This window comes from Nerophis ophidion, linkage group LG04 (genome assembly GCF_033978795.1).
Source record: "Nerophis ophidion isolate RoL-2023_Sa linkage group LG04, RoL_Noph_v1.0, whole genome shotgun sequence".
In the NCBI taxonomy this organism is placed as follows: Eukaryota; Metazoa; Chordata; class Actinopteri; order Syngnathiformes; family Syngnathidae; genus Nerophis; species Nerophis ophidion.
The window spans coordinates 32,395,937-32,410,433 of NC_084614.1; the positions used below are offsets into that span (position 1 = coordinate 32,395,937).

The 14,497-nt window shown below is 40.0% G+C and overlaps 1 protein-coding gene across 3 annotated transcripts in view; it reads left to right on the plus strand.

Annotated features, from left to right (window-relative positions):
• LOC133551288 (lysine-specific demethylase 6A-like) overlaps nucleotides 1-14,497 on the plus strand; it is a 52,436-nt gene that overhangs the window by 11,976 nt on the left and 25,963 nt on the right. For 2 of the 3 annotated variants that reach the window (XM_061897843.1, XM_061897844.1), the window contains 9 exons: nucleotides 427-465; nucleotides 547-676; nucleotides 4,552-4,614; nucleotides 6,533-6,737; nucleotides 6,851-7,096; nucleotides 7,623-7,769; nucleotides 7,860-8,144; nucleotides 9,829-12,029; nucleotides 12,102-12,228. In XM_061897843.1, the coding sequence (XP_061753827.1) occupies nucleotides 552-676; nucleotides 4,552-4,614; nucleotides 6,533-6,737; nucleotides 6,851-7,096; nucleotides 7,623-7,769; nucleotides 7,860-8,144; nucleotides 9,829-12,029; nucleotides 12,102-12,228 (3,399 nt within the window). In that variant the 5' untranslated portion in view covers nucleotides 427-465; nucleotides 547-551. The remainder of the gene's footprint in view (nucleotides 1-426; nucleotides 466-546; nucleotides 677-4,551; nucleotides 4,615-6,532; nucleotides 6,738-6,850; nucleotides 7,097-7,622; nucleotides 7,770-7,859; nucleotides 8,145-9,828; nucleotides 12,030-12,101; nucleotides 12,229-14,497) is intronic. The other variant, XM_061897845.1, reaches the window with a different exon arrangement.

Sequence of the window (14,497 nt, forward strand, 5' to 3'; positions counted from 1 at the left end):
TACAAGCACCAAACAATGTGATCTTTAAAAGTAGCAGAGAGCTTGCCAAGTTGTTATTGCACTCACTACTGCAATACTTCAAAACAAGTATGGATTCTCTCCTGGAACTACTCACTCATGAGAGATGAAGAAACGGCCAGCCTTTGGAAGATCTGCTCATTCACAAGCACTCCTGTGAAGTGTGCTAAATAAGTCAACCTTACAGGGTGGAACAACATCTTAATGCCGCCTCCACACTCTTTTTTTTCCTTTGTTTTTAAAGTGAGAGCGCTTTCATCTTTAAGCCAAGAGTATTTTACTGCGAGATGATTCACAGCAGTGCCACTTCAGAAATGTAACTGTAGATTAAAAACTGCAGATAACCCTTAATGAAATGATTAGAAAAAATAAGTAAATAACTTTTCTCCATCATATATGTATGCTCAGGTGTGACGTGGAGGGCCTACCATATACAGACCAAGACTGGTAATCACAGACTATTTTTTTGATTCGAATCATGATGTATTCCTATATGTAGTTCATATCCTAACAATTTTTCTATTGCAGGCTGCATGTATCACTCGGCAGAGCTGTACTCTGGCCGTAAATCATGGGACTCCTACCCAGCTGGAGGACCTAACAGAGGGCGATGGGCTCCAGTGGACAGTCGACAGTCGACTTGGAGCCAAACACAAAGGTTAGCAGTGCAATACACAGACACTCACACTTAAGCTTATTTTGGAAGGAAAAGTGTATTCACACAGGCCACTGATTTGGGAGAATTTGGAACAATTTAATATGAACAGTAATTAACCGTAATTAATCAAACCGTGGCCCCTAGAGACAAAACCAGCAAGTAAGTTAAAATGTCGGGAACTGAGTGACAGACAGACCGGAGTTATAGTAGGCGTGTCGAGTCAGCAATGGATATACATGAACATAACATGAGACAACATTGGCCTTTATTTCATAGTTCTGGACCTAAAAAATAATGTATTTAGGTAAAATGTCTTCCAAAATAGACGCAGTTGTGATTTTATGCCTGTTTCAGCACATTTTAGAACAACAACTTTAAGCTCCAAAATGCATCAGCCTGCTGACATGACCTATGAAATATAGACGGGAGGCAATTTCATATTGCTTAGTAGGGATGTCACGGTATGAACATTTCTTATAACGGTTATTAGTATAATAGCGGTATTTTTAAATGTGCTTAAGATTTTCAAGAAGCACCTGTACTGAAACATTTTATTTGTAAAAAAAAACAAACAAAAAAAAAAAAAACACATTTAGATAAAAACGCTGTTTCATGGACCTTAAGTAGAAATTGAACGTGCTTATGAAAGAAACACAAGCATTATAAACAAAGTAATATGGTATAACATAAATAAATACATGAAATAAATGTGAACATTGTGAAAGATAGCACGTATGGACTTCAGAGATAAGAAAAAAAAATGAAGAATTTTGCAAGATGACACCTGATTGCCATAGATAGATGGATAGTACTTAAATGATTCCTGCAGGAGAGGTTCCTTTAGGAAAATGAAGACATAACTGCACTTTTTGTCCATACAGATAAAATAGTGTTTGTGTATAAAATCTAGTCTTTCACATAGAGCTGCACAGTTATGGCCAAAATAATAATTAAGATTTATCAATATTGAAATCATGACTATTCATTAAACACAAAGCACTTTTGCTAATGAAAATAGAGTCTAATAAACAAGCGTTGTTCTTCTCCAACAACATCAACAGTCTGGCCAACAAAAATAAACAGCAGTGATACTTCTCAACCTGTGTTCAATTCGATGAGATGAGAAAACATTTTAGATAGTATTTATGTTATTTGAACACTGACACAATTTGCAGTTAAATCAAGGACGAGTGAGCATCCGAGTAAGCAAAACAAAGACTTTATAAACAAGTTGTAGCAAGGTTCCCAACACATCGCCTGCTGCATGTTTCCTCACGTCATTAACCCTCAGTCACAGCAGCTGATGGATGCTGTATTGACAAAATAAAAGCAACCAGAAATAGTTTTCTCCTTTGCTGAATACTTTTAGTGTGAGACAATTGCGTCCGTCTCCAATATTGTCCACACTTAACGCCATCAAAAAACAGCAAAGCATTCTCAAACCCACGCCGATACTCCACGGAAATGAGGGGAGGGCAAATTAAGTTGAACCAAATGCTTGGCTCGAGGGGAAATCTCTGTAGCAAAGTCTGTATAGTTTTCTTCCGCCGTGTTTTTTTCTAGCTGAACGACGCATGTATACATGTGCTAGCGGTGCTGTGACTTATTTCCAGGAAGTAAGCAGTGTTGCCTAAAATTCAGTGATAAAGGACGTTTTTTCTAACCATCTGGAATTTTATCGCGGTTTATCATATTATCTTTTACCGTTACATCCCTATTGCGTATTATTTCTTTTAGTAGCATCTTCATTCCGAATCATATTTCCGTGCAGAATTTGAAGGAATTCTTAAGTATGTCTGCCAGATGCAGTATTGCAAGTTGTAACAATAAAACTAAAGACGTCAGTCTGCATACATTTCCAAATGATGGTTCTATATGCAAAGTATGGTCCTCTCCAGTCACGGACCAAGCGAAAGGAGTTTGAATTACAGCGATCATTTTAATGATTCTGAATTTGAAGAAGAATGGTTTTGGTCTGAGTTGAATGGAAACAATTTCAAGCCAAACACGATCCCGAAAATAAGGAGCACCGTCGAGGGGAAAAAAGGAAAGAAAATGGTGAAAGGAGAGCAGACCCGCCACACAAAAATGACAAACAAAGAAGGTAATCCGCTAGTATCCCATTCCTTATTGCATCCTCTTCTACTGATGTTTTCCTCAAGATGCTTGAAGAATTGCTGAACAAGCATGAGGGAACACACATATCGATTCTGACAATGGAAAGGGGGCATTTAAAGTACAGTTAGTTATCAAGCTAATATAATAGATATGATAGGTTGATTGGCAACACTAAATTGGCCCCAGTGTGTGAATGTGAGTGTGAATGTTGTCTGTCTATCTGTGTTGGCCCTGCGATGAGGTGGGGACTTGTCCAGAGTGAACCCCGCCTTCCGCCTGATTGTAGCTGAGATGGGTACCAGCGCCCCCTGTGACCCCAAAGGGAATAAGCGGTAGAAAATGGATGGATGGATGGCTGGCATTTTAACATTTTGTGAATTTCTCTTTGAAATTATTATTTCATTAGGTTTGTGATGGTAGGGCATCTTCATGGTAATATTGCTTTCGGCACATTTCTGGCCCCATGCTAGTGGGAGTGGCAACGGGAACAACTTGAGGGTCTCTGTGGTGTTGATTGAAAAGTGCCAATGATATAGACTGATGAACTGTGATGAGCACATTCAGGATAAACCACTTAGCTCAGCTGCAGCTGTGAGATTGAACTTATAAGAGCAAATGAGCCCAAAGTGTCTCCAGTTGTCACAGAAAGAAGATTCGCTCTATATAGTCAGTAGTCAAAGATGCAAATATGATGCCAATCTATCTAGTTGGATGTGGCATTTGACTGTAGTCACTTTATAAAGGACAAAACATCAGATCTTAACATGTCATCATCTTGATGTAACCATTCTAAATCAGAAACACATGGAGGCAACCGATGTATGTCGTGCAGTCTAATTTTTACATGTTAATATTAAATGAATGCGATCAAAATTTTGCTTACAATGTAGCCGATGGGAGCCGCACTTTTCCGCCTACAAAGCCCTCATAAGCACATCCAAACACCTTTATTGAGGTTTTATATACATGATGTAAGCATATATGTAATGTAGTAACAGGCACATTTATAATAATATTTACGTATTTTGCTCATTTTAAGCATACGGGGTGCATTAATTTAAAAAACGCATTGAATATTCCTTTATCACTGATTATTACGCACTGCAAACTTTATGGGAGCCAAGAAACATAATAAAACCTCGCTTAACGTGCAAGGTCTGCTGTCATTAGGATGCCAACTGTTGGGATGTTCATGTATTCCCATTTAGATAAAGAATGACTTATACACTCACAAACAAACAGGGTTGAGGTGCGGGAGGGACCAACTGTCCTTTTGCCCTTTTGGTCATTTTCGAGTCCTAAATGGCTGTCAAAGTCTACCAACCTGTCGGTATACCTACTCAGGCTTCTTTTTTCCAGGTGAGATATCTGATTTGTGAACTACAATAAACTTACAGGGAGTAAGGAAGCAAGGAAGCACCAGACCACTCAATGATGTAAACATAGGCACACATGGAAGTGATCACGGCGCCGCAATAAAATAGTTTGTCTGCATTAGCGCTTATAATAAAACTATCCCTAACACTTGGTTGATATTCAAGTCACCAAATGTAAATGGAGCATTGTAGGCAGTTTTTGAATGGTTGTTTATTTAATCTTATGGGCGAAATAGTGGAGCTCCCATTGGCTTTGCTGTTGTCTGATGCTATCGTCATGTTTTTCATAATGATTGTGAAAAAAAATTCCAAAAAAGTGCAGTTCTCTTTTAAAGTTGTTTGATACACCTGTAGACAGAGTTGTGCTTGTTGCCATTACAGATCCCACGGACGACACCATCCATCCGATTATTCCATCTCACCATCAAGTCAGCCTTTTACCAGGTGAGGAATAAGATTAGTTAAACTGCACAGTGCAATGAAACCAAGAATGTTTTGGATACACAGAGCGAAGTATGGACATCAGTGTTTCCCACAAAACCAGAATGTGCACGGGGTGCATGTGATGTATAAAATGCGTAATCGGACATGAACAGAACATGGACTTTTAGGGTGTTGATTTTATTTTGGGCGGTGCATCTTATAAAACACACAGGCGATTAAAAAAACATGTTGTTTCCTGAGCCTTGTATAAGTGTGCACTGATTTACAAAAATAATGCCATTGTACGTCTGATATATCACTATGTTGATGAACAGATGCATCTTAATGTGAGGCAGAGTCACCTACGCTACTGTATGCAAGTATACGTTGTATTAAGAAGGAGAGTTATATTGCCATCTACTGTTAGGAGTTGGAATGGCAAGCGACACCGACGGTACCATTATAAAATGTTTTTAAGCGAAAGTGAACATGCCAAATAAAAAAAAACTCACATTGAATCTTTCTCCTTTTCTGTGCCGTTCCAAATTTGTGGAAAATTGATTTACAAACTAAATTAGTTCTTAAACATGGTTCGTGCACAGGAGGAAGCAGTATCCCAAGAACGTAACGCATTCTTTCTGAATGTACCAAATCGCTTGTCCATTGCTTTCTTTGGACTCATATTGAGCTATGAAAACTAAACAAATGATGTAAAAACCCTATAAAAACCCTTAAAAGCAGACACAAGTAACATAGTAGCTAAAAGCAGCACTAAGCCAACTTAATAATGGTGCGTTCCATTTGTACTGGGAAGTCGAAATTTCCGAGTTCTTTGTCGGAATTTCAACTGGAACGCCCCTCAAGGTTGGATTTCTGACTTGAAAATTTGGAACATTCTCACCACCCCCAAGTTTGTTTTAAAGATGGCCGCTCTGGATGTAAACAATGATGCACACTTCTATGATATTCATTATTAGCACTTTTGATTAGTTTTTGTAGCAGTAATTCAGACATATACAATGTCACTGTAGGGTAAACTATATTTATTTGATTTACTATAAATGCTGTAAGTTGCTAGCAATAGGGTATGTGTTTCTTCTTCATCCACCGTACTTGAAGTTATTAGAAACAGTCCATATTTTCCTATATATTGTTTATATTCAGACAAAGCAAGCGCTTTCGTGGATGTGGCCATCTTGATTTCCGACCTCGTAACTGGAACACTCACAACTCAGCTCTGACGTCATTTTGAGCTCCAACTTCCGAGGTAATTAAAATGTGCTGCCTGGCACAAAATGGCTGCCCTGTGAGGCACATAATGGGTAGATGAAAAGTGTGTACACTGAGACAAAGTTCATACAACAAAGCATTTTTTTATCCAGCATGTGGTTCATAAATCAAAAGGTCTGTGTGATGGGGGGTTCATAAATCCAGGTTCCATCACATGTAAATGTACAGGAAACACTCGCATCCAATACAACAAAAAAAAGTGGAGATAGGTGTTTTCAAGAAAACCAAACCCGGAATATTAGTTCAACCTACATTGCAACTTCAGTCATTGTTTAAACTATCGGTACGCATTCATAAATCTGATTTCTATGACATACTGAGATGAGTTGTCTGTCAGTCGAAAGTTACATGATTTGGCTTCGGTTGAAGATGTAGTTTAGTTTAACTTTACAGTAATAATTTATACATATAATTAATCACATATGCAATAAATACCATTTGACAGTGTCAATCATAACTGAGCTCTGGGAGCATTTTTATTACAGTGCCTGTATAAGATTATATTAGATTGTGAAGCGCCTTTGGACTCTGTTTTGTAATGTAACAGGACAGTATGCATCTAAAGAACCCAATTCCTCCGTGCGTGATTATTTAAATTCTATCCAACACAATGCTGCTTGTTGATTAGTTTGGTTCTCTGTTTGCCAAGGGGGGAACGAACAGTCCACTATGCCCAAGACAAGGGTGTCTCTAAGAGGCACAGGGAGCATCTTTGGGATGCTAAAGAACAGCCATTTGAGGCCCAGAACTGGCATCAGAACTCGATGCGCTCATTCCACAACCGAGCTGGTGCCGACAATGGTTATCTAACAAGACCGGGACAGCGCTGCAAAAATTGGGTCAGCAACTCTTTGGTGAGGCCTTCAAAGGGGTGTTCTCAATAAAAGTACATTTTCAAAGGATTTACTTGTGTTGTGACTTCACTTAACATTCTTATAAAATATTTTTTTTTCTCATTTTTCTCAAGCATGGGAGTCCTCGCCTACATCGCAACAGCAGAGAAATCCAGCCTCCTTCACAAAGATGGGCTCCCTCAGACTTTCACAGGAGTTTCCCAGGTCGAATGATCATTAACAGGGCAGAGCCTTGGAAAAGGCCAACTCCTCATCAGTGCCAAGACCAAATGCACCAGCATCGACCATCAGTCCAGCACTCTTCATCTATGAAGGATGAGGGTCTGGCCAAGAGAAGCCGGGATTCTGCACTTGATCAGGTATAAAGTGTTCTCTTCACTAATCAAGTTTGGTAGATTCTTAACGCGGTCTTTGTTCTAAATGTTTGAATGAGCTTTGATTATGATAAAGCTTATAGCACCAGGCTTTGGGTGATATTAAAATATGTACACCCAATCATTGCCTCTTTTATTTCTGAGCGCAATAGCACCACCCACTGGTAGTTTACCATTCAGTCATTGGTATCTTTAAGGGTGCAATGGCTCATCACTTGGTTTAAGAACGTATAAGATACGGCTTAGTAGTACCTCAACTTACAAGCTTAATTGATTTTGTGACAAACCTAAAAAACTCAAAATACTTGAATCTCAAATCAACGTATCCTATTTAACTGAATTAATTGAAATCAATTTAACTAATGCTTGTCCACTACCATCCCCGAAACAGCACAATCTCCAAACCACTGTATTGAATAGTACGAATTAATAGATGTAAGTTGAGGGGCAGGCATGGACCCACTGTACTCCTATTTTTGACTTGTAACATGATGTATGCTTTTCTGTTCAGCCATCTCATTCTGGATCAAGGAATTTAGTTGCCCATCCAGCATCACCACCTCACCACCATCGTAACCAAGATGACTGGAAACCTATTCATGACAGGACAGGTCCTTGCCGCCTCTCTGACTACAGGACCTCAACAACACAGCAACAGGTAATTTTGCAGTCACTCAGTGATGATTAAAAACAACCTTTAACATTGCAGGCCATTTTTAATTTCCGGTATTATTACATATTTACACAGGAAACCTCGAAATCGAGAGTTGGAGGATATAGTTTGTTCAATAGCGACCCCCTAGTCCAAAACCAGGGTCACAGCAACAAAATGTCACATCTTGGAAACAGTAGGAAGAGTTGTCGAAAAACTTCTTCACCAGCAGAACACACTCGTGTGCCTTACAGCCACCAAAACCCTCATTACCATCATCAGCGACACACACGCCACCTCAAAGTTGAACAGCACAAACGTCTGCGATACCACCTGGATGAGGAGGAGGACTCAAAGAATCATCTCCATAATCAAAGCACAGTGAGAAAAACCAGTCATTACAATTTTAAGAATAATGGCACATGTTAGTTTCTATATTGTATAAATAGATGCAGTATATGGACATGTCAGTACTAAGGCACATTTTTCATGCGATTTGGACAAGCCTGCAAAGAGCACTGATCAGCTCCACAAAACATTGAAAAAAAATAATGAACAAATGTTTTATTTATTGGTGACGCTGTAAGTAGAGATGGGTACCAAAACTTGGATGCATAATGGCACAGATGCAAATGTAAACTGTCACAACCAGACCAAAAAAGTAGCTATCAGTGGCTGATTTTAGTGGTAAAATAATACAAACTCAGCTACTCGCAACAGTGTTTGAAAGTGGTATTGTGCAAATAACTTCTTGTACGTAATGTGGCGTCCCAAAAGGGCACACACTCTTTTTTTAACTTTATTGTCGATCTTAACTCACCAACAACATGGCTCAGGCCCATAACACACCCATATTTTGCTGTAACACTTTCCAACACAAAACAGAAACACTTTCCTTACGCACCAATAACGCTCAGGCCTAGCCAGGCGCATTCAAAAACTCCAAAACTTTGAACATCAACAATATAGAACAACCATTTGTTTGCACATTCTCTGTGACAAGAGCTCGTAACCTAAAATATTAGCATCTCAAATCGGGGTTAAATTGGAGATTTTACATATTTTAGGAAAGCATCCTATACTTTTTGAAATTTTGCTGAACAATTATTGAATGTCAGCCTAATCTTCTCAAATTTGAGAAAAAAAATACTATCTGTAATCCAGCCAGTGTGGCAGGAAAGTACTGCAGTCTTCAAATTAGCACAATGAGTCTTCTAACCAACAAAGTATTGAATGCTAGAAGATTCTCTTTGGATTTGCTGAGAGAGGATGATGGAGGGACTATCCCAAATAGTCCACTTAGAGAATTTGGTTCAATCTTTTCGCCAATTACCACAGACAAAGTATTGAAAATGTCTGTCCAATAACTACACAGGAATGGACAAAACCAAAACACATGCATCAAGTTAGCTGGAGACAGTTGACACCAATCACAAGATACATATATCTTGTCACACATGTTAGCTACTAGGACCTTGGTATAATAAGTGTGATGTATTAGCTTGCATTGAATGAAGCTATGTCTGCAATAATGGAACACTTTAGAATTCTACTTAAGCTCTCTGTCCAGCTATTCTCAGATAGAATCACTCCCAAGTCCCCCTCCCAAAGTGACTTATTTAAATTCGGAGACTCAGGGCGTGACATAAAAATCTGGTTATAAATATGTAAAAGTGATGCTTTTAAAGTGGTGTCAAAAACATCTAAAACTGTCACTCTGTAAGTCTGGAAACCTAGGGAAGTGTTACAAACAAACCTCTGGAGATAGCTAAAAAAAAATGTTGCGCAGGGAGTGAAAATGTATTTGCTGAAAATAAGCAAAAATATTTTCTGTTTTTAAGTATCGCTTTGTGCACTGTTTTACAGTAATAAATTACCAGTTTTGCACTGGATTGGTGAACATTTAAATAATACCCATCTCTTCCTCTAAGTGTCCTTTAATGAATGGAAGTTATTTGAAAGTCTTCCCATAGCAGTAGGAAGTGTTAAAAACAGTCCATAATTTATTTTGTGTCTATATAATGTGTTTCCCTAAGAAAACAAATATATTATGTGTGATCCACAGGAATCTCAGTGTACTCTTCCAAGCGGCATTTCAAGAGATGCCACCTCCTGGTCTTCTGGAGCAGTCTCTTCTCAGTCGTCACGCCGTCCGAAAGATTCTTCTCACAGTCCACATGTTAGTCCGTCACTACACATGGCAGCCAATGGCAGTAGACATTGTAGCCCGATCCTCAGTGGACAATCAAACGTCCAGGGAAGCCCTACTAATAAAGCAAGGGTCTGCTCAACCTCTACCCCATCTTGTGCATCATCACCTTGTGCAAAGCCGAGGTTTTCAGATGTCAAATACAAAAAGATCTCACAGCCTCCGTGCTTGTCCGCCCATGGCAACTCGAAAACAAACAAGCCCAAAAAGGAGTCAAATGCCAGAAGAAAAGCTGAATGCAAACATAAAGATAAGCTGGTAAAAAGGGAAAGAAGGAGCAATGCTGAAAAGGCAAACCACAGGGCAGAAGGAAGAAAAAAACGTAAGAAAAAACATGAACATAATTTAGGGGAGAGAAGAAAGAAAAGAGATAAAGTGAAAAGGAAAGAAAAGAAAATAGGCCTGACCGTTCTAACGACTGAGGTTATTTCCAACTCTTCAGGAGAGGAGCAACAATCTCCACATCCCGGATGCACTTCTTGGCAAACACTGCCCAAAAGGAATTCTGCTAAACATCTTACTGAGGATCGACAGGTACACTTACTCCCCATAAAGAGCCCCATCAGGAAGATGGCTTCTATTGTCTCATCCCAATTAGAACCCAAAGCAAAACCTGAAAATTCATTACCTTCTATTTTAAATGAAGCCGTAGAACCTCTCAGTGCAGCGTCTTGTGTTCCTGAAACTCAACGAGGGCTTCTCCATGCCCCGGACCTCCAGCCTATGGGTGTTATAGGAAATGTGCAGGAAGCTGGGGAGAACCTAGCAAACACGCCTCCTGTACTCAGTTGGCAGGGCTCACCGGTATCAGATGTGGGAGAGGATGAGGACGAGCTGCAAAAAGGAGTGATTAGCAGACCTGTCCTCCAGCCCAGTCCTACCCAGTGCTTTTCTCCTCCCCCCTCAGAAGGTGAGAACATTTATGACTTGATTAAGGAGCCTTGTGGAAGTAAACAGGTAGAGTGTTCCCAACTTTGTAACCCGTCAAGTACAAACAAACAAGATCTTAAAGGTGAGAATAAGTCAGAAAGTCTAGCGGTTTCCAGCTCTCTGTCACAGGATTTTCACCGCAAAGCAGGCCTGGATGACGTTTTCAAGAGCCTGGCCAATTTTCTTGGTAGCCAGAGGGCCACGTGTCGAGGTGGTCCATTCGGGGGGTCTTCTCCTTGCACTGCTAGTGGGGTTAAGTTGGTGTCTGCGCTTGCTCTCGGACCAGATATCCGCTGTCACCAGCAAAAGGTTTCCGACCTCAAGTCGGAGCCTAATAATCTGTCTGATTCACATGTGAAGCCCCATACGGTGACAAATCAGTGTGAGTCTGACACAGAAACCCCTACACTCAAAGTAACGGAGACTGATGAGGATATTGAAGACAGGCAAGACAGGAGAAGCACACATATCCTGCCTGAAGGAAGAGATTCACTTTTGGACCATTCTCTCAGTGCAGAGCTGAGACTAACCACCACCCACACCTCCTCTTTGAGCCACCTCCTTGTAGTCACCGGGAAGGATGAGGAACTGAAGAGTGAGGAGACCCACCTCCGAGGTGCAGAGAAACAACGAAAGCAAAACGCCAAGGATGGTAGTCAGGTCCAAATTAAGACAAAGAAGAAGAAAAAAAGCACTGTTATCTCAAGAAATACACTCAAACGTAAACACAAATCCCCTTCCTGCAAAGATGTGCAGAGAAACCGTGTGAAACATGAAAAAGCTAACGTAAAGATTAATATTGACAATAAAGACAATGATGAGACAATAAAAAATGCTGCCTCAGCAGCAACTGGAAACTCAACCCCCAAGACCTCAAGCTCATTATCAACTATAAAAATCAATCCATCCAACATAATTACCACCACACCAGCAAGTAAATCTGCTGCCAACCCATTGAAGCTGAGAGCATTGTCCATGGGCTTTACCAAGGAGCTGAAGGTCCTGGTGGTGAGGATGAAGCTTGATGCCAGGCACACATTCAACGTAACAGAAGTAGAAGAACGAAAAATCCCACTTTCTCAGATCAGCATTCAAAACACAGCAACCGAAGTAGTAGGAGCTTGCAAGTGAGTGTTTGCAAAAAGTTACTTCTCGTTGCTTTGAGCGTAAATGATTACTGTTTGTTTCTTTGATCCTAGAGGGGCAAATGTCAAGGAAAAATTTAAGGAGTCATACCTGCTTACTTCCCTCTCTGTCAAACCTGACATTTCTAGTCGGACTCCGATTCCTCGAGAAAAGCTCAACCCTCCCACACCGAGCATCTATGTGAGTGCACACAAACTACAATGATGTTGCTAGGTACGAGTCCTGCGCCCCTGATGGTTTATTATCTGAAATAATCCAGTCAACTCACTTTTTTGCTTCTCGTGGACATTGCATTGTCTTTAAAATCACAGTAATTAGTAGACAAAAATCACCAACGAAAATGTGCTTCCAATAAAATAATTTTTCAATAATAGTCTGTGATGTCCTCGCTCGTGTTTTAGCAGACTTTAACAAACATGTATGTGAATAGAATAGAATAGACTTTATTGTCATTATATTTGCATATAACGAGATTAAAGACTCCAACTTAAGGTGCGGTTGTGGGAACAAATATGGGGTAAAATAAATAACACAAGAGGTAACAAAGGAGAAACTAACGATTGAAATAAACAGACTACTATCCAATAAAAATAACAAGCAATCCTATACTATATACAAACACTATAGAAATACAAAATACTGTACAATATACAGAACAAGACAAGAGTACCGAAGTAATAAATAACAATCAGTGCCGGACATATTGCACTCGAAGGGTAGTATTGCACAGTAGGGTATTAGGGCAGGATATTGTACAGGGGTGAATTGTGTGCTTGGCGACCAGTGACTGCCGAGCAACAAGAAGGAAAAAACACTTCGGGTAAAAACCCACACGTCCACGACACAAATAACTTGCTCAATTTGAAAAGTTAACCTTGATCTCCACGGCAGTACGCTTGTAATGCGGAAGCATTTAAAGCAGAGGCATGTCAGACTTCTGGTGGATGAAATCTCAGACTCTCCTCTGTAAGGTACTTACCTTGTTAGCTGGCTAGCTAACAACAAACAACAAAGTTGTGTGAAAAATAGATGTATTAATTTATAATTTAGCTAAAGTTTCCCAGCAAAACATTGTTTTTTAAAAACCTGTGTGCATCTTTCTAAATACCATTATCATCACAAAATGTTTTATTTTTTGGAAGCTAAATACCGGTAAATGCCACATAAATGTTGTTGTTATTGTTGCTGTTTTGACAGTCTTTTATTTATGTACAAAAATATATTGTGTTTTTTTTATCCGCACTTTTCTCCTTTCTTTGCTTTTAAATGGACAAAAGTTTAATCAAGTTATTATATTGTAACAGCCCTATGAGCAGCACAGTTACACAATTTTTGAATGAGGTAGTCATCACTGTTAGTTAGCATGCATGAAATATGTCAAGCTAAATTTGGATCGCCGATGGCTAAATTACAGCTGCTATATATGCTTCATGATACGATTAGTCATCTAATCTTTTAGATAGTCGATGACTACTTGAGAATAAAAATAGTTGTTAGTTGCAGCCCTAGTAACTACTAACCTAGTTGGAGTAGCTCTCTCTGCATCTGCTCAGCGCACACGTCATCTCCTGTACAGTTTTGCAACATGCTAGTTTAACCGCAACCAAATTAATTAGCCTGTCACCACAGATTTATTTTCAAAAGTTAAGGATATGATCCTCATAGTAAAGTAAACCCACTATTCCACTGCTCTACGTTGAGCTCGATGGTGTTTTAACGTTTAGGGCACGTGCTATTATCCATCCATCCATCCATTTTCTACCGCTTATTCCCTTTCGGGGTCGCGGGGGGCGCTGGCGCCTATCTCAGCTACAATCGGGCGGAAGGCGGGGTACACCCTGGACAAGTCGCCACCTCATCGCAGGGCCAACACAGATAGACAGACAACATTCACACTCACATTCACACACTAGGGCCAATTTAGTGTTGCCAATCAACCTATCCCCAGGTGCATGTCTTTGGAAGTGGGAGGAAGCCGGAGTACCCGGAGGGAACCCACGCATTCACGGGGAGAACATGCAAACTCCACACAGAAAGATCCCGAGCCTGGATTCGAACCCAGGACTGCAGGAACTTCGTATTGTGAGGCAGACGCACTAACCCCTCTGCCACCGTGAAGCCCCACACGTGCTATTATTACATTTTAAAAAACATACAGTGGCGGTGAAAAAAATACTTTAAAGAGGTCGTATATAATTTTTTTCTACATTTGAAAGACTTGAGTTTGGGTGACATAACATGTAATGATGGTTCTTCTGTCAGTTTGCATAGATTATGTTTTACAGACCGTCTTCAAGCCCCTTTCCAACCGTCTCTTCAGGATGCATGGCTTTATAAGGTGGTCTTACATACGTGGCTCCACTTCGACTTTGTCTTCTCCTCGTCAGTCAGTTTGTAGTTTTTAGCGCTTCTATATGGAGTCTACTGACAGATATAAATCCAAACTATA